Here is a 19,670-nt window from a genome sequence, read left to right as displayed (position 1 = left end):
GAAGAATAGTACAGAGCAGTGAAAAATATTTTATGTAGAGTGAAATCACATCATCGCAGTCAAGTCCAAATATACGATTGTCTTTCATTGAAATTGAAACATTGGGGCGGTAATATTTTCCTTAACATGTTGGACTATATTAATCCATTTACATTTCAGGACAGGTATGTGGAAGAACTGATATGCTGTACATAAAATGTTACATAAAATGGGAGATAAATAACAGAAGCAGAATAGAATCATTAGCTAAACATTATAAAGCTATTACATCTATATTAGTTGGCAATTTGCCTTATCTGTAGTTCTGTATTGGAGGCTGAAATATTTGTCTGGATTCTTTGAGCTCAAATATTTAAATCGTTAAAGCAATTGTGGTACGAAGCAAACAAAATACTTTATGTCACTTTTGAAACATTAGTATTGCAAACAAGGAGCTTTTGAATAAACACAAACCATGTGGGTAGGAAAGATATGATCATTTGAAGATGAAATCTTGAATATGAGAATGAATACTTCAGTGACCCCTACAAAACAGCTGGTCCTGTCATGGAAATTATAATCAATAATGAAGAGAGACGGTCAATCACCAAACAGGATATTACTTTATTCAAAATGTATTAATAAGGAAAGCATAGAATAATAACGATGGCTGGTCGACGAACCACCCTTAGATTCCATAAAACAACAATTTGATGCAATAACAGTATTATAACATAATCTTGTAATTTCGCTCTCACAGTCCCCACTCAATTTACTGTACGGATACCGCGGAAAATAATGTTTGCCTTCTAATACGTTACATCAAACAAATCAAAAACTATAGATTGTACCAAAGGAAGGACAATGTAGTATAAAGTATTTTGGATTTCTTTGAACAGCACTTCATGATACATTTGACAAACATGACTTAAGAGTGATTTTAAATTGATTGTCATAGTATTGACTTAAAAAACAGGTCAATTTTGCAGGAGTAATAAAGGTATTTATAATTAACCATGTTTTACAAACTAATTACATTAAAACTCATCAAAATGAATCAATAACTTAATTTAAAAAATACAAAAGTAAACAAAAAATCTGTCTCAAGGGCCTTTTTACTGTTATTGCATTGTTTGGACAGAAAAATGATATATAGGGGCGAGCTATGAACAATCTATAGAATTGCACCATTTAATGATACAAAGTCTAATGCTCCTCAACAAGCCCTATAGGTTCCAGACACTTGGACAGTGATCTGAAACAATTCACTCCAGAACTTTCCTCTAGTAACTTCAACACAACATTTTTTTTACATTGACATTTTAGTCATTTAGCAGACACTCTTATCCAGAGCAACTTACAGTAGTGAATACATACATTTCATACATAAAAAAAAAAAAAAAATCGTACTGGCCCCCCGTGGGAATCGAACCCACAACCCTGGCGTTGCAAACACCATGCTCTACCAACTGAGCCACAGGGTAGCCGTCATTATTTTCATCTGCAAAAAGGACAAACTATTAGTCTTTTTTACAAATCTAATAAGTATAAAAATTGCATATCTACATAAGGTTCTGTGCATTTAAGTGAGGGAAATATATTTCCTTTTAGAGTTCTGATAACAAAGCGTGTTTCCTCAGTGAAGTTCTGCACCATCTGAGAAAGACGTTTGTTACGTGATATTAAAATGACATACTGTATCTTTCTCTCTATTGGTATGATTCTGGTAGTTCGAAAGAAAAAGAAGGTCGCCACACATTCTATTGCTCCGATCCAATTGATTTATTAATGAATTAACCAACGTTTTGACAGATGGCTGCCTTCATCTGGGTTTTGGTTGATGCTGGTAGTATCATCTACTTCCCAGTGTTATGTATTCAAGGGCCCTTCTGCTATGTTGCCCCAGAGCTTAGAGGCGCCAAATATCTATCAGTCAATCAGTAACTAGACATCATAATCAAGTGCATGGAAACAGCCATGGCCATAACAGCCAGGCCTGAGCGAGAGTTGATCCTGTTGTAGTTCGCATCTGCATCCATAGGCTTACATTCCTGGGTTCCCTACCAGCCAATGATAAGTGAGTTTCCATGCAATTGCCTTTTACACAGGGCCATTAGAGAGATTTGTGGCCCCAGCCTGAGGCCCTACTAACCTAAGCCAACCCAGGGCACAGGAGGACAAACAACCAACCCAGGGCCTCTCGAGTAGATAACATGACGACCTCAAACCCTAGCACGCACTCCTCACTGTTCCCCACCCGTATCACTATTCACTGATAGAAACACACAAAAAATGGTCTGATAAATAAATAAAAACCAATCCAACTCTGCTTCCATACTATCTCACCTCATCAGAGACCAGCATGTGGATCCCAGTAGGTCCTTGTCTGTAGAGGTGGCTGATCTGCTGGGGAGTTACATTGTAAAGATGAGATGACTTCTCTGGGAGTGCTCCCAGTGTGAGGCGGGGCTGTATACACACGCACAGTGGACTCCACAGGAATTGGCTTGTTAAGATATAGAGCTATACACTTGAACAAAGCATGAAACACGTGAAGATGTAAAGTTTTGCCATTTTGTTGGTCTGTTACAGGTACGTTTTCTGTAACTGTAGTCTAGTCTCACCTTCCTTTGATGGCGCTCAACAGTTGGATGCCATCTGCCAGACCACAGGTTTGGATCAGGTTTCTCCCTGCTCATCTTCAACAGGTCAGCGCCTACAACATTCACAAAATATCTACAGTCACTTCCAAACTGGTCTGATGACGTTTTGGAGGAATAAAGACACAGAGAGAAAATTCACAGGTTATTTTCTCCAAAGGCCTTCGGCATTAGAAAGTGAGAAACAATTATAGATTTGTAGATGTGTCTGACAGTCATCTGAGTGCAATTCATGGGTGAATTATTTCACCTTTAAAATACATTTAATAACCTATATCTTTTATTTTCACTGGAAAAGTCCTTCAGACATCAACCCCTAGGCATCAAAACAAAAAGATACAAAGACAGCTGACACTTAGAAACAAACATAACATTTTCAAGCACATTTTCTGGCAGCAGTGTACAGGAACAAACTAACAGTAGGTTAAGTCTTACGTTAGATGAATCTCTCACACACACACACACACACACACACACACACACACACACACACACACACACACACACACACACACACACACACACACACACACACACACACACACACACACACACACATTAAATACATTATTTGAATCCACCAATCAAATGTACAAAAAAAAGGATCCAAACATTTCAAAGGTCCCTGTATGCATGGCACGGGTACAGAAAGCACCTTCTCCAAACAGCTAGGCTGCCCATGACAGCTGAAAGAGAGCAGTACCTAGCCAATTGCTTTGCCCTAGTTTTTAATCAGGCCTGCAATCTGGAGCCCGCGCACTGCAAGCCTGTGTACCTGGCCGAGACTGCCGAATATCAGCGCCACCAGCTTGCACCTACACCCGAGGCTGTCCAAGCCTACCGCGATGGGCTGGTACTTAAACAGCTTCTCGGCAAAGGCTCGCTCCGTGTAGTCATCAAATGAGCAGCCCACTTTAAAAATGAGCACACACACACTATAGAGTACCTGAGAAAGTGGAGATGATCCTACAGAAAGGCGGAAACCTGTGACACTGAAGCCACTGCAGCGTGTCCTGCGGTGAGGACGATGGCACAAGGTGCTACATGTCAAAAAGAAGAAGAGCCATTGAAATATCTAGCTATAGCACCCACTGACTGCCCATCGTCTCTAAACAATCACCTAAAAAGATAAGAGATGAGAGCAACGGCATTAATACTACTCCTGCTGTTACTTACTCAGAAGAGCAGCCAGACAAAATCAGCTCCCCCTGCTGGATTGGAGAGCTGTTGCTATAAAAGTAAAGTGTAACACAAATGGGGAAGAGAACAAGAGTTGGTTCATTGAGTAATGATTTGTGCTGATTAGACTAGTGCAAATAGGCAGTTCCAATGGATTTGGACGGTAGATAATGGAGGATCTAATTTGGCTGAACTGAGACCTCGTCCTACATTTGCCTGACGACTCGTACTGAATTTTATTCCGCTGCTCTACCTACCTACCTCCATCCATCCATCAATCCATTTATCGCTACATACATTCAGTCTTTGACTACCACCGCAGAAGTCCTTTCTGCTGACATCAAAGTGAGGGGCATTGTACAAAACAAGTCATCAGCGTTTCGATCATTTCTAACAAATCATGTGTGTTAAGGCTCTGGCCCAATCCATCGGTTTCTGGGACCAATTAAAATGGCTTAAATGTGCTTGTATTTGAGAAGTAGTCGGGGAGGAGATCATATCCAGACTCATTGTGGAGAAGAAACGTAAGTGGGGTCGTGGCATTTGGCATAAGGATTCCTACATAAGGATTCTTTGCAAAATGGGTTGTGCAACTAAACTGCCAAAGATGCAAATAGATACATCCAGATAGGAAAGGTGTTAGCACACATGTACTCACTCAAAGCACAACCCACATCCACAATAATTCTAACCCTAAACCTAACACCTTAGCCTAAAATAGCCTCCTCACTTCTCTGAATTCTAGTTGGTTTACTATTCTTGTGACTACTTCTGGTACTCACAAGTATAGTAAAATGTGTGCACGCGCACACGCACGCACACACCTGCTGCTACCAGACTCTTATTATTATTATTGCTAATTAAATACTGCACAATTTAAACACTTGCCTCCAAATCCCCCCTTCCCCAAAACACATGTAATTATCGGACTATAAATTGTGCCTTCCTGTATTATACTTATGCTAACTTCCTGAAATAAAAATAAAAAAATGCCATGGGGCAAAGAGATAATATTGCAGTTTTAAAGCTAATCTCCATAAGTCTGAGAGAAAATGTTGCTGTTTAAAAGATAATTTCTGGCAATTCTACACATTTTGCCATTGGGCATAGAGGAAAATGTGTAGTTTTAAAGTTAAAATCAATCTATTCTACACATTTTGCTATGAGTCTGCTTGCTATGAATTATATCTGATGGCCTTTGGATGTTTAGGTAAAAATACAAATAATGTCCCGTTTGGAACACTGACAAGTAGAGAGCATAACAAAACAAAAAAAATATTGTTCTACTCTACTGAGCCATTTAATTTATGTTCGTATTCTTATATTTTATTACTTCTTATTGTTGTTGCACTGTCGAGAAGGAACCTGAAAGTAAGCACTTCGTTGGATGGTGTATACCATGTGTATTTTGTACATTTTACTAATAAAACTTGAAACTTTAGTTTTACCCATCAGTGAAGCTACATGAAGTAGGGGAGCTGTGGTAGGCTGGGAAAGGAGTGCAGTTAGTGCTACTGAGATTTGGGGCATCAGGCCAAAAGGAACACTGAAACAAAAGAGGCAGAAAAACTTTAATAAGATGGTCCTGGCTGAGAGAGTGGCAAGTCTGGTTCATGTTTCACTAGGACATTGTGATTGTAGTCTGACACAGACATAGGTGGGAAATCTTAGAAAACCAAAATCAGGTTAGTAGAAAACAATCACTATTTGTTCTGGAACAACAAGCACTATTGGTTCTGGAACAACAAGCACTACTGGTTCCTGCATGTTGGCTGATGCCAAAAGACAAGGCACTGACGCCCTAACTGTCCAAATCATTAACAGACAACTGCATCAAGGGCTAGTTAGAGTGACATTCAACTACGGAGTCCAACAACAAAATGAGTACATATTAACATGTTATGACAGAATAGCTTGTCAAGAGACACAGCTACAGTGTCAGGTCCCTTACCTCTGTAAGCATGTTGGAGAAATGCACATGCTCCAGGTACTCTCCGTGCTTGTTCGGAGTGAAGGTGTCTATCTGGATATGGAAGGGCACTCCCTTCTCCCCACCATGCTTCCTAGGGGTTAACTCGGTGCTAATGCAGTTGACCTGCACACAAACAAACATACAACATACACAATCCATGAGTCATTATATGAATATGGTAATAAGAGTTTCAAATGCAAGAGACTGGTGGAATTGGAAAATAGTCACTCTGGGAAGTGGGAACTCACAAATACTTTAGAAATTCCTTAAATTCACCTTAAAAAAACATTTTATATGTCAATGTGATTTTACTTTAATCCCAATTCCACCTCTGGACCCAAATAAGCTAGAAAGCAGGGAAAATAAAGATATTTGACCGTGTTACCTGAATGAAGACGGATGCGTTCTTGACAGGATCCCAGAGAAACTTTACAGTGTTGAGCTGCAGCAAGTGGGCACGAGGCTTGACGACACCCACAGAGAGGAGAATATCTGGACACAATCAATCAGTCAACGAAGCAATCAATCAATCACAGCAGGCAAGAAGGAATTGTAACGCTCTATTTTACACCCCGCCTTTTACCAGGTAGTTACTTCGAAATTACTAGTTAAAATGATAAATACCTAATAACTGAATAGTAATTAGACTTCAGTATCAGACCTGTTATAAAGTTGATACAAAGGTAATGTAGAAATCCTCAGATATCATAGGTCAATTATCAAACAGACTGTGGTCAGACTTTACTTAAGACGTTCTCTGGTCTGCAGGCAACCATATCAAGCGATATCCAGGATCCTGTCCCCGGGATGTTCCATCTTCATTCCTCCAGCTGCTGATGTTCTGTGTACTGCAGGCGGCAGTCGTGAAACACCACATGCATAATGCTCTGTGGACAAGCAGGACAAAGCATTAGTACGGAGCACAGTGACTAAGCAAGGCAGCCTCACGTGGCCAATCACCATGTCGTTCGGCAAAGTGCGAAAAGCTACACACAATCCCCCAGAAGAACCATTTACAGATAATTTCGTCAGGCAGCATTAAAGGAGTGGAAATTCTATGGATTTCATCTCCCTTGGCTTCAGCTCATACGAGTAACACTTAAAAGAACAGCCTACAGATTCCCATAGAGTAAAAACATATCAAGGGAGATAATGCTGCCGTTAAAGATGGAATCCGCAGAAGGGGGAAACAGCGCCACTGGCTGCCCCACCACCATTGCTATTGTTGGCGAACTAAGGAGCATCGCGCAGCATGGTAAAATAAAAATACACCGTGCGATGATGTCCAATGAATGTTTCGCCATTAAGGATTCCAGCTTTAAAGCCATAGGAGTCCATTATGTCTGATTGACTACCTTTATAACACAATTATTTGTTGACAGAAGCTGTGGGATAAAACATCTATGAGTGCTATTAAGACATTAGTGAGGAATCAATAGTAGCAGTTTGAAATGTCACCATTTGAGAACCTTTTGCAAAGCACATACATACAGCGTTGAATGTTTAAACCACTGGTCTGGACAGGTAACAACAGAGTAGATAACTGTCTATACATACTTTATTATTGTTTCCACAAATACTAAAGGACATCAATTCATGTTTCTCCTCGCTGTTGCATTAGTATTAAGTTAATTGCACACTTTTAAACCTACTAAGAAGATAAAACAAATCGTAAAATGAACAACCTGTAAAGACAACCTGTTTCCATTCATTTCAGGCTATTACACGGAGAGACTCATGCATGACTGCCCAGAGCCCAAGGCCATAGACAGACCAAACATGTCATATGTTTGTACAAGTGCCACCTGTTCCATTCTAGTGTTGTTAGATTGCTTCATTGAGCACAACCAAAATCTGACGGTCCTTTCCTGACAGCCTGACGACACGCAACTTTCAAGTGGATGAAGCTGTGTATTCGGACATGTCTAAATTCAATCAAAAGACTTAATTTTGCATATGCATATCAGCCTTTCTTTTAAAGAAAGTCATTTGATTGACATACCTTTGTCTATAACCATTGAAATTCAAACTCTTGACTCCCATAATTAAAATCACTTAAAAAACAAACATAGATCCAACATATTATAACAACCTGCAACAAAATGTGCATACAGTGGCAACTTGAGTTGTACTAATGGGTGTTATTCATAAACCAAATGGCATCTTCAATATACCACTTGTTCTTTTTCAAATAATGAAATAAAGTTAAACAAGGTTTCCTTTACAACAAACAACAAGTGTCTTACTGAAGATATAAATAAAGGATTGTCCTAATTTCCTTGCTATAAGACAAAACACTCTTGATTTACATTTCAACAATGTAAAAATATGTAAAAACTTTTTAAGTCCCAGAAAGCAGAATTGTACGTAAGATAAACATATGCAAAAAGAGCAAATAAGACAACTAGAAGGTAAGTGATGTGTTGTGTGATGAAGCTGGTGTGTTGTAGGGTAAGCTGAACTGAGTGGTGTGGGTAATGGTGTCTAAGTTCAGAAGGGGAGAAGTTGGATGATAGTACCAAGTTTTCAAAGATGGCACCTGCCCAAACCCTGAAGTGGAAAGAACAGGATTGAGGAGTCACCTGTGTGTTGACAGTTTTAGGAAATGGAGGATACATAAACAGATAAAGAAAAAAAGGTCAGGGAACAGGTTACATGAAAGTCAAAAATACATACACAATACAATGAACCTACCTTTAAACATTTGCTGGTTATATCTGTATACTACACTCGTTTTCTGTTAACCATACGGATTTCGTAGGACTGACCTACATTTTAAAACATTAAAACAAACCTGATTAAAATGTAAAAATGTGAAATAAATGAATCATAGAAAGGGGCAGTGTAGGAATAGGAATGTATTCATTTCAACACCTTTTTAAAAAACTTTAAAAGTCAGGTTGTGCCTCTAGAGAGCCCTTGCAGTATCCCCCAAAGGTTTTCAACCACATTATGGTTGAGCCTGCCAATTGTAAACTGCAAATCTTTACTGTTACAATATCCATCCTAGCAAGCAAGTGCTTCTGTGCAATAGTAATATCATATAAACATATACGAGAGAGAGAATGACCAATACATTAACTTCCTTTGCCTAAAGATGAGCTTGAAGAAGTTGTGTGTGATGCAGTTGTTTTGTTTAAGAGGGATGTTTTTTCCACATTTTATCTGTGCTGACGGAGAATGTTCTTCTGAGTGGGCCTACACTCAATGAAATGAGTTCTTCAATCCCATCCAACAACATGTGCATTTAGTAATAAAGAAAGATAGCTACCTTGGTTTAGATATGTCAGAGTTTCATCCTGCTGTTTTACAGCGGGCGAGGTTTCTGCACATAGAACATATTGAAAAGGAGACAGTTTGGTGCCATTTTTTGTTGCGCGTCATTCCTCATCGTGTTTCAGGAAAGGTGACAAAATATCTCTAGAGAGAGCAGAAAAAGAGGGGAGGGAACGGTGTGGTTGATCATTAGAAGATTTATCAAATCACAAATAAGTCAGAGGCTTCTCAATGGTCAGCCAGAGATTGATCTCATCAGCACCTCTTGGCCAAGGTGCAAAAGTAGATTAAAAAAACAACTTGTATGATGCATAATCACATTGCACAAATTGATTTAGGCATATGATGTGTGCATTATATTTATATCTGAAATACATTGGAATAGGTCAATTTGCAAGGCCTCGGCCAAAGTTCATGCAAGCAAGACTCAAGTGTGATAATGGTGAAACAAGTTTAAAAAGTTGAGGGTGTCATGGCCTTAGTGCATTAATAAACAATTATTATTGTTGCTTTCAGTCCCCTTCAAATAAAGCATTTCAGAAAAAAAGTCACGTTTTTCTCTATTGCATGAAACTTTTCTGATAAAAACGTCTCCTAAAAATACAAACGTTTCCCGATTGGAGATTTCCACTTACCGAATAGAACTTGCAGTTGAATGCTGATGGTAGTGCTTGGGCTGGTTGTGCCAAAACAACATGTTTTCCAGTGCAGCGTCTATGGTATCCCCAGAAACAGAGAATGGGAATTGGATATGGCACCCTGATCTGTCACTTCCACAGGTAGGTCTGCTAGCTCTCTCAGACGTTTGCTGGCCAGCACCCTGCTACAGGCTTATATACCCGCTATGACGTCACTCTCAATTTATTAGGATACCTTACATTACCTTTGAGAAGCAGAGTGGGACTCACTGTTTGTGTCCCAAATGGCACCCTATTCCCAATATAGAGCACTACTTTTGACCCGGGCCCATATTGCTTTGGTCAAAAGTAGTGCACTATGTAGGGGATGGGGTGCCATTTGGGATACAAACACTGACCCATCTCCCCTGCCCCGTTGTACTGGTAGCCTAAAATCAAATCTTATTTTTCTAATGACAAGCACAGTCAGATCCATCTTCATGTAAAAAAAAATGTGGCTAACACGGCTGGTTAATATTTAGACAGAAGAACTAAACACACCTCGGCACTCAATTCTGTAAATGAATGGGAACAATGCTACTGATACTGCTGCCTCGAGTGAAAGTGGATCAACTAAATACACAAAGACCAACCTATAAAAAGTATATTATAAAAAGTGAATCAACTTTCATGGTTGTTTATTTCTAGAGCAAACAAATGTACATTGTTGCAAATCATCTATCACAGGTGGATGTTAACGAAACCCTTCTGTACAAGTTGTCATGAAAAACTAAATTAAACAATTATATAAATACAGATATGAATCTTACATGACAAAACAAACAAATAATAACATGCATAGTGAACAGATTTCTAGGAATACCATCATCAGTAGATCGTGTGGACAGTAAATGAGCCAGATCTTCATGAGTCATCAGCCAATACAGTACTTTGTCTGTAACAAAATGACTGGCTTCTCCCTTACACACAAAATACAATTAACATACTTGTAAAAGGATGATGGCCCCATTTGAAAACCCCCAAAATATTTTTTGTGATTTAAAACTTAAGCAGATGGGAATAGTTGCCAGATACTGTACTTAAGTACCAAGGCACACACACAGCATACCTTATAAAGCCACATGCCCAAATATGTAGTACTTTACTAAAGGAGAACTAGGATGCTTCACAGTACGTGTCTGCTTGGCATTTTGAGACGGTTATGCCCTGTACAGTGTACATAATTGTCTAGGGCAGACAGAGACTTAAGTTTTGGTCAATTTACAGAACTCCGTGAGTGTATCGCGGCCAGGTGTCTTCCTCCCCTACCAAAATAATAACTTAATTGTTGTAAAGGCTGACCAAACTGATGAGGTTACAAGTGCACTTCAACAGCCAAAACAGGACCCATCGATTTAAGGCAGCACAAATTGGATGTGCTGCCCAAAAACATGCAAGCTAATTTGCTAACGAGCAAAAAAGTGAGACAGCCAAACTTTTTATTTCATTTCATGAAAGTTGCGAAGCGGTGATTGATCAAAAGTTATGTAGAAAATACTTAGTTTGCTCATCATGGTATTTTCTTTATTGCAAAAGCTGTAGTTAGGTGAAGGGAAGGTGACAAGAAGAAGTGTGTAATACTGTATTATTATAAACAACTTATATTTGCATCATCATGGTGAATATTATTGTATCTGTTTGCAAGCCTGTTTAGTGTAGTTCATGGGGTAATGGTTTCACATTTTTAAGATCTGAGAACTTCTGTATGTACATCCATCCTCTCCTTTCAACAGTACAAGTGATCCAAACATTATTTAGGAAAATGAACATAAGGCCTGGTAGGGCCGGTTTCCTGGACACAGATTTAGATTAGGATTACAAACACACTTTCAATTGATATTCTCTATTGAGAATAGTTTCTAATCCAGGACTAGAATGTATCTGTGTCTGGGAAACCAGCCTGTAGTTTCTTTAGATTCTGTCTCAATGAATGCACTGATCTCCTTCCGAAACCGAGCATGTAACTTTCGCATTATCTACAAGTGTAGGGTTTTTACTCATCAGACAAGTACACGTTATAAGCAGCAGCATCATAGTTAACAAGTAAAATGCCATAATCTGGCTACACAGGTGGAAAAAGGGGGGGAATAAATAAATGTGACACTGGATTGTTTGTTGTCATGACTGATAATAGCCCATTCATTCAGTGTCTGACATCATTAGCAACATGGTCATTGAGTAGGTTGAGAACATTCAGTCTAATTGTATGAGTTGGGAGGGATCCATTAAATTTCCCTTGATTGATTCAGGGTTTTTTTTTTAATGTATTAGTGTCTTTTCTTCCCTAAATAATGTTCTTTATTTGACAAATCCAAATGGTGTTAACCTCAACCACAATTTATTGTGAGTCAGAAAGAAACACAGTTGCATCTTTATCTCTATCCTTATTTCACAAAAAAAATGTTAAAACATTTTGAACAGCTTTACATTTTAGTGTTCATTTTGTGTTGAAAAAATGTAGATTTTATCAAATGTATTTTACTGTATTTTTATTTAATACAGTACTTATTTCTCAGGTTAGAGCCAAGCTATTAGCTGCAAGTTGGTCTCTGACAATGTTTCCGCCGTAATTTCTCCCAAACTAATAGATAATAATAAAACATAGCGTTTGCCTACCTGGGCGTAAGTGAGGCTTCATAATTGGTTAACTTAAAATGTTCGAATTAAAATGTTCAAACATTTCTTCTAACACTTTTTATAGGATTTTATAACATCATCCCTCAGTTTATAAAGAAAAAACGTGAGATTACTACTCATTCTACTAATTTCAATTGCTGCCATATTTGGTTTTCAATGTTCCCAAACACAAGTCTTCAACCTGGTTTATATCACTGGGCCAGCCATATGATTCTTAGTTTACCACAAACTGAATGCCATGTGGCCCCCATGGGAAAGACGTATTCCGAACTCAATTGGCCTTCCTTGTTAATAAATGTGAAGGAATTCAGTTGTCCAACTACAGTACAACTGCATTTTAAAAGGGATGTTTTTTTATTTTCTTCTGAATCAATTTCAGGGCATTATTTGCTATTAGACCATATCGCCTTTCCCCTCCTGTCACTTTTTGAATGCGCAACCAAATAAGCATCCAAAGTTACATTACGAAAAATGTCAGCGAAACAGAGTGTTGCCGTAGATGTACCCCCATTCATTCTTATAGAGCGTTAAAAAGCGTTAAACCACCTTATACCCAGACCTCACATAAAAAAAATATTTTAAAAAATTAAAACAAAACGGGAGAAAGAAATTCAATGACAAATGAAAGGACAAGTTCACTGGAGAGAAAATAAAGAAAAGGCCGGGAGCAAAAGTAAGTGAGTTGAAGTTGTGATTGAAGCAGAGGGTCATCCGGAGGAATCCAGCGTGGTGAAGGAGAGAAGAGAATCTCAGGAATGGAGAGGTCTGGAAGAGGCACAACTACAGTACCAGTCAAAAGTTTGGACACACCTACTCATTCAAGGGATCTTCTTTATTTTTAATATTTTCTACAATGTAGAATAATAGTGAAGACATCAAAACTATGAAATAACACATATGGAATCATGTAGTAACCAAACAAGTTTAAACAAATCAAAACATACTTAATATTTGAGATTGTTCAAAGTAGCCACCCTTTGCCTTGACAGCTTTGCACACAATTGGCATTCTCTCAACCAGCTTCATGAGGTAGTCACGTGGAATGCATTTCAATTAACAGGTGTGCCTTGTTAAAAGTTAATTTGTGGAATTTCTTTCCTTTTTAATGTATTTGTGCCAATCAGTTGTGTTGTGACAAGGTAGGGTTGGTATACAGAAGATAGCCCTATTTGGTAGAAGACCAAGCCCATATTATGGTAAGAACAGCTCAAATAATCAAAGAGAAATGACAGTCCATCATTACTTTAAGACATGAAGGTCAGTCAATGTGGAAAATTTCAAGAACTTGACCTGGCCTCCACAACCACCCGACCTCAACCCAATTGAGATGGTTTGGGATGAGTTAGACCACAGAGTGAAGGAAAAGCAGCCAACAAGTGCTCAGCATATGTTGGAACTCCTTCAAGACTGTTGGAAAAGCATTCTTTATGAAGCTGGTTGAGAGAATGCCAAGAGTGTGCAAAGTTGTCATCAAGGCAAAAGGTGTCTACTTTGACCAATCTAAAATCCAAAATATATTTTGATTTGTTTAACACTTTTTTGGTTACTACGTGATTCTATATGTGTTATTGCATAGTTTTGATGTCTTCACTATTATTCTACAATATAGAAAATAGTAAAAATAAAGAAAAACCCTTGAATGAGTAGGTGTGTCCAAACATTTGACTGGTACTGTGTGACTGTGTCCCAAATGGCATCATATTCCCTATATAGTGCACTACTTTTGACCAGAGCCCAAATGTAGTGGCCTATATAGGGAATAGGATGCCATTTGGGACACACTCAATATCCCCTAATTCAGATGCAAAGTACAGACAGGCAGATCCCTCCTACAGCTAGCTGTGTGAGGACACATCCGAGGAACTGCTGCTGTTGCTGTTGGTCGTCTGGGCCCTCTTGATGTACAAGTTCAGCAGCTTCATCTGCAAGAAGAATATTATATTATATGTTAAAACATAGTTATTATCATGGTGGAGCAAGGAGAAGTGGTAAGAGAAGTAATAATAGCACTGTTGTCAATTCTATTTCAATTCAGTCAATTCGGAAGTAAACTGAAATTCCAATACCAGGAATTTAATTAGTAATTAAACACGAATTAAATGTTTCCTTTGCACAACGTTTTACTACAGTGTTCCCTAATGAGTACAACCCTGACAAACTCCAGTCCTGTACCCTTATGCAACCCAAGGACACGGGCCCCCGCAGATGGAAAGTGGGGCAAAAATGACCCTTTCAACAAGACACCATAGAGCAAACTAGTCGAAACCAGAGGCCAACTACAGACCAATGCTGGCACTAAGACCGCACTCAATGAGCTGTATACCGCCATAAGCAAACAGGAAAATGCTCATCCAGAAGCAGTGCTCCTAGTGGCCAGGGACTTTAATGCAGGGAAACTTAAATCTGTTATACCTAATTTCTACCAGCATGTTGAATGTGCAACCAGAGGGAAAAAACCTCAAGACCACCTTTACTCTACACACAGAGACGCAAACAAAGCTCTCCTTCGGCCTTCAGTTGGCAAATCTGCCCATAATTCTATCCTCCTGATTCCTGCTTTCAAGCAAAAATTAAAGCAGGAAGCACAAGTGACTCTGTCAATAAAAAAGTGGTCAGATGAAGCAGATGCTAAGCTACAGGACTGTTTTGCTAGCACAGACTGGAATATGTTCTGGGATTCTTCTGATGGCATTGAGGAGTACACCACATCAGTCACTGGCTTCATCAATAAGTGCATCGATGACGTCGTCCCCACAGAAATCTCTATTGCACTCTACACTGCTCTTTCACACCTGGACAAAAGGAACACCTACGTGAGAATGCTGTTCATTGAGTACAGCTCAGCATTCAACACCATAGCGCCCTCAAAGCTCATCACTAAGCTAAGGACTGTTGGACTAAACACCCCAACTAGAAGCCATGGATTACAGGCAACATCCGCACTGAGCTAAAGGGTAGAGCTGCTGCTTTCAAGGAGTGGGACTCTAACCCGGAAGCTTATAGGAAATCCTGCTACGCCCTCAGACGAACCATCAAACAGGCAAAGCTTCAATACAGGAATAAGATCGAATCGTACTACACCAGCTCCGACGCTCGTCGGATGTGGCATGGCTTGCAAACTATTGCACAACTGAGAGCTGTCCAGTGACACGAGCATACCAGACGAGCTAAATTACTTCTATGTTCGCTTCGAGGCAAGTAACACTGGGCGATATGGCCAAAATCTCATATCCAGATATAAGTAATTTCATATCCCGATAATGATACATATCACGATATAGCACATTTTCTGTAAATTCAAATATAAAATGACCACACGTAAAGGCCTACTTCTTATTACGTTTTGAATTATACTCAACAAATAAAAGGTACTTACTCATATTTGATTATTTATCCTAATATTTAAAACCTTTGTGCAAATTTTCAATTAACTTCTCTAGGGTAGGGGGCAGTATTTTGACGTCCGGATGAAAGGCGTGCCCAAATTAAACTGCCTGCTACTCAGGCTCAGAAGGTAGGATATGCATATTAGTAGATTTGGATAGAAAACACTCTGAAGTTTCTAAAACTGTTTGAATGATGTCTGTGAGTATAACAGAACTCATATGGCAGGCAAAAATCTGAGAAAAATCCAACCAGGAAGTGTGGAAATCTGAGGTTTGTAGTTTTTTCAAGTGATTGCCTATACAGTGACTTAGGGTTCATTTTGCACTTCCTAAGGCTTCCACTAGATGTCAACAGTCTTTAGAACGTTGTTTCATGCTTCTACTGTGAATATGAAGCGAACAAGAGGGCCTGGAAGTTGATGAGTGAGGAAATTACATGAGCTCAGAGGCGCGCACTCACATGAGTGTGAGCTGTGTTCCTTTTCTTTTCTGAAGACATTGGAATTGTCCGGTTGGAATATTACTGAAGATTTACGTTAAAAACATCCTAAAGATTGATGCTATACATCGTTTGGCATATTTCTACGAACGTAAATATAACTTTTTTTGACTTTCGTTGTGACATTTGCGCGTGCTTCCTGCATTTGGAGTAGTGGACTGAACGCGCGAACAAAAAGGAGGTATTTGGACATAAATTATGGACTTTATCGAACAAAACAAACATTTATTGTGGACCTGGGATTCCTGGGAGTGCATTCTGATGAAGATCATCAAAGGTAAGTGAATATTTATATTTCTGAGTTTTATTGACTCCACAAAATGGCGGGTTTGGTTTCGTGTCTGAACGCTGTACTCAGATTATTGCAAAGTGTGCTTTCGCTGTAAAGTTTTTTTGAAATCTGACACAGCGGTTGCATTAAGGAGAAGTGTATCTATAATTCTTTGAATTACAGTTCAATATTTTATCAATGTTTATGATGAGTATTTCTGTAAATTGATGTGCTCATTCACAGGAAGTTTTGGGAGGCAAAACATTTCTGAACATTACACGCCAATGTAAAATGGGTTTTTTGGATATAAATATGAACTTTATCGAGCAAAACATACATGTATTGTGTAACATGAAGTCCTATGAGTGCCATCTGATGAAGATCATCAAAGGTTAGTAATTCATTTTAGCTGTATTTCTGGTTTTTGTGACGTCTCTCCTTGCTTGGAAAATGGCTGTGTGGTTTTTCTTGTCAAGGTGATGTCCTAACATAATCTAATGCTATGCTTTCGCCGTAAAGCCTTTTTGAAATCGGACAATGTGGTTGGATTAACGAGAAGCTTATCTTTAAAATGGTGTAAAATACTTGTATGTGTGAGAAATTTGAATTATGAGATTTTTGTTGTTTTGAATTTGGCGCCCTGCTATTTCACTGGCTGTTGAATAGTGTGTCCCACAGGTGGGACGGTCACGTCCCACATACCCCAGAGAGGTTTTAAGCATGTAACAAAATATAAAATATAAATGTATAAAATCTAAAAAAGGTAAATAGAAAACACTATAGTTGCAAACAAAATAAAAATAGGCCTAAAATAAATAAGTTTGTGTTGCAAATTTCCTTCCACACGCGTCGTCCAATTGACAAAAAATATTAACAATGTCTACACTGTATTTCTGATCAATTTGATGTTATTTTAATAGACAAAAAAAGTGCTTTTCTTTCAAAAACAAGGACATTTCTAAGTGACCCCAAACTTTTGAACGGTAGTGTATATATGGGGCGGCAGGTAGCCTAGTGGTTAGCGCGTTGGACTAGTAACCGAAAGTTTGCAAGATCGAATCCCCAAGCTGACATGGTAAAAATATGTTGTTCTGCCCCTGAACAAGGCAGTTGACCCACTGTTCCTAGGCCGTCACTGAAAATAAGAATTTGTTCTTAACTGACTTGCCTAGTTAAATAAAGGTTAAATAAAAATAAAATATATTTTAAATTCTCCCCTTTTCAATCGATTCACTATTTACCCCCTTCCGATGGTTATGCTGGGGAGAATATTTTAGCTGTAAATTGTTTAACCTGTAATCAAGGCTTTGTATTATTGTTAATCATGGCTATGCCACAATAGCAATTTTGCCACCTAATTGCAGGGTATTATACTAGTAGGCCTAGTTGGATAAGGCTGAATATGCACATGATGGAAGTTAGAGGTAAATATTAATTCTTTAATGGAAAATGCATTGACTAAAATATGACTAAAATGATCCAGTTTTACTCGACTGATAATAACAAACTAAGAATGATGAAATTACTAAAATGTGACTAAGACAAAACCTAAATCTAAAATAGCTGCCAAAATGAACATGGGTGTGTGGTGTATTGTGTGTGTCTGTCAGTCAGGACTTTGAGATGATGATCGAGAACATGACAGTGGTGGGTAGTGTACCTTGCTGCCCGTGAGTAGCTGCAGGTGTGGTTTGAGCTCTTCTCCAATCACGGAGTAGATGGCCACCAGACAGAACACGCTGGCCTTGCGAACACTACTCTCCGTGTTGTCATAGCCCTGGGAACAGATTTACGACGATCAGTATTAATGGACTGGCTGCCAGAAGGAAATACCGACAGAGAAACAAGAATGCACACACACATTCACTCGCAGCAATCAGTGAACACACACATGTACGGTACACACACTGAGTCATTGGGAATGTGGGAGGAGTGGCAGATGTGTGCGCTCAGGGATCGAGTACAGGCAAACATTTCCAGATATAAATAAGAAAAACTGCTCCCACTGTCCAAATATGAACATGAACAAATATGGTATAGGCCTAAAAACTGCCAAGGATTTCTCTAGATTTTCTTTCAATGCCTCCTTTCCCTAATCCTGCATTCACAGTTCTTAACAAAGTCATCTGCAGAACTAAAACAAATTTAGATCTAAGAAAACAGAGAAACCCTTATTTTACTATGCAGTCATAATATGATTGAGGCATTTGCTGTCTGTCCACCACTCCATACACAACTCCACACCTACATAGACACATTTCCAGGTATAAATAACTGTTCCCATAGTCCAAATATCAACATGAACAGATATGGGGCAGATACTGTCAGGATGTTTCTACTATTCCTCCCACAATGCCTCCTCCACTAGTCCCGCATTCGATACAATAAAATAATATATGCCACTTTGGACACACTTTATTGATCCATGCTGAAATTGAACCCACAACCTTGGTGTAGAAGGTCCAATGCAGCCATTTTTATCTCAATATCAAATCATTTATGGGTAACAATTTAGTACCTTACTGAGATTGTTTTCTATTAAAATTGTCAAAAAGAAACAAAAATAGCTTCTTAGCAAAGAGACATTTCTCAAGCAAGAATTTAACTAGGACTGTCTGGAAGTGGTCTGAGGAAAACTAGCTGTTATTGGCAGAGAGGTTTGGAACTCTTATTTGTCTATTAATCTATTAACTAATTTACCACCTGGTAGGTAAAAATTCCATCCCACCAAAACAGACTGAAATTTCAGGCAGTATTTTCAAACAGCTCTTACACTAAAAGGTCATTATCATAATTTGACAGTATTATTCCAACCACATAGTGTGGCAATATATATAAAATCACCGTTTTGACGGCACTGGGCCACACTCTTACCAAACACTCATAATGCCAAACAGGACCAGATTCTCACCTGCAGTAGTCCTGGTATGATATCAGGCAGCAGCTGGTGGAGGGACTCCTTGGTGATGCGTTCTATCACCTTGGTCTGCATCTTGATGGCAGCCAGGTTGATGGGGTAGTCAGCCGTCTGGACGATGGGACACAGCACCTTGATACACTGCTCTGGGTGGATGGAGCCGGCCAGGGTGGAGGCAGCCTCCTCCGCTGCCCGCACCACCTGGACAGAGAGGGAA

The 19,670-nt window shown here is 39.0% G+C and overlaps 1 protein-coding gene and 1 non-coding gene across 41 annotated transcripts in view; both read right to left on the bottom strand.

The window, feature by feature from the left end:
- Positions 1-583: 583 nt before the first annotated feature.
- Positions 584-6,911, bottom strand: LOC106586428 (uncharacterized). Its single transcript, XR_006761968.1, has 6 exons — positions 6,176-6,911; positions 5,770-5,913; positions 3,586-5,364; positions 2,604-2,695; positions 2,326-2,385; positions 584-1,480 (listed from the first exon to the last, which is right to left on the bottom strand). It is a non-coding gene; the product is annotated as an uncharacterized protein (transcript).
- A 7,084-nt stretch (positions 6,912-13,995) lies between these two features.
- clasp1a (cytoplasmic linker associated protein 1a) overlaps positions 13,996-19,670 on the bottom strand; it is a 94,321-nt gene continuing 88,646 nt past the window's right edge. For all 40 annotated transcript variants that reach the window (XM_045707236.1, XM_045707243.1, XM_045707252.1 and 37 more), the window contains 3 exons: positions 19,448-19,654; positions 18,197-18,313; positions 13,996-14,302 (listed from right to left, as the gene is read on the bottom strand). In XM_045707236.1, the coding sequence (XP_045563192.1) occupies positions 14,216-14,302; positions 18,197-18,313; positions 19,448-19,654 (411 nt within the window). In that variant the 3' untranslated portion in view covers positions 13,996-14,215. The remainder of the gene's footprint in view (positions 14,303-18,196; positions 18,314-19,447; positions 19,655-19,670) is intronic.

Source organism: Salmo salar, chromosome ssa25, assembly GCF_905237065.1.
Source record: "Salmo salar chromosome ssa25, Ssal_v3.1, whole genome shotgun sequence".
In the NCBI taxonomy this organism is placed as follows: domain Eukaryota; kingdom Metazoa; phylum Chordata; class Actinopteri; order Salmoniformes; family Salmonidae; genus Salmo; species Salmo salar.
This window is presented reverse-complemented; position numbering and strand designations above follow the sequence as displayed.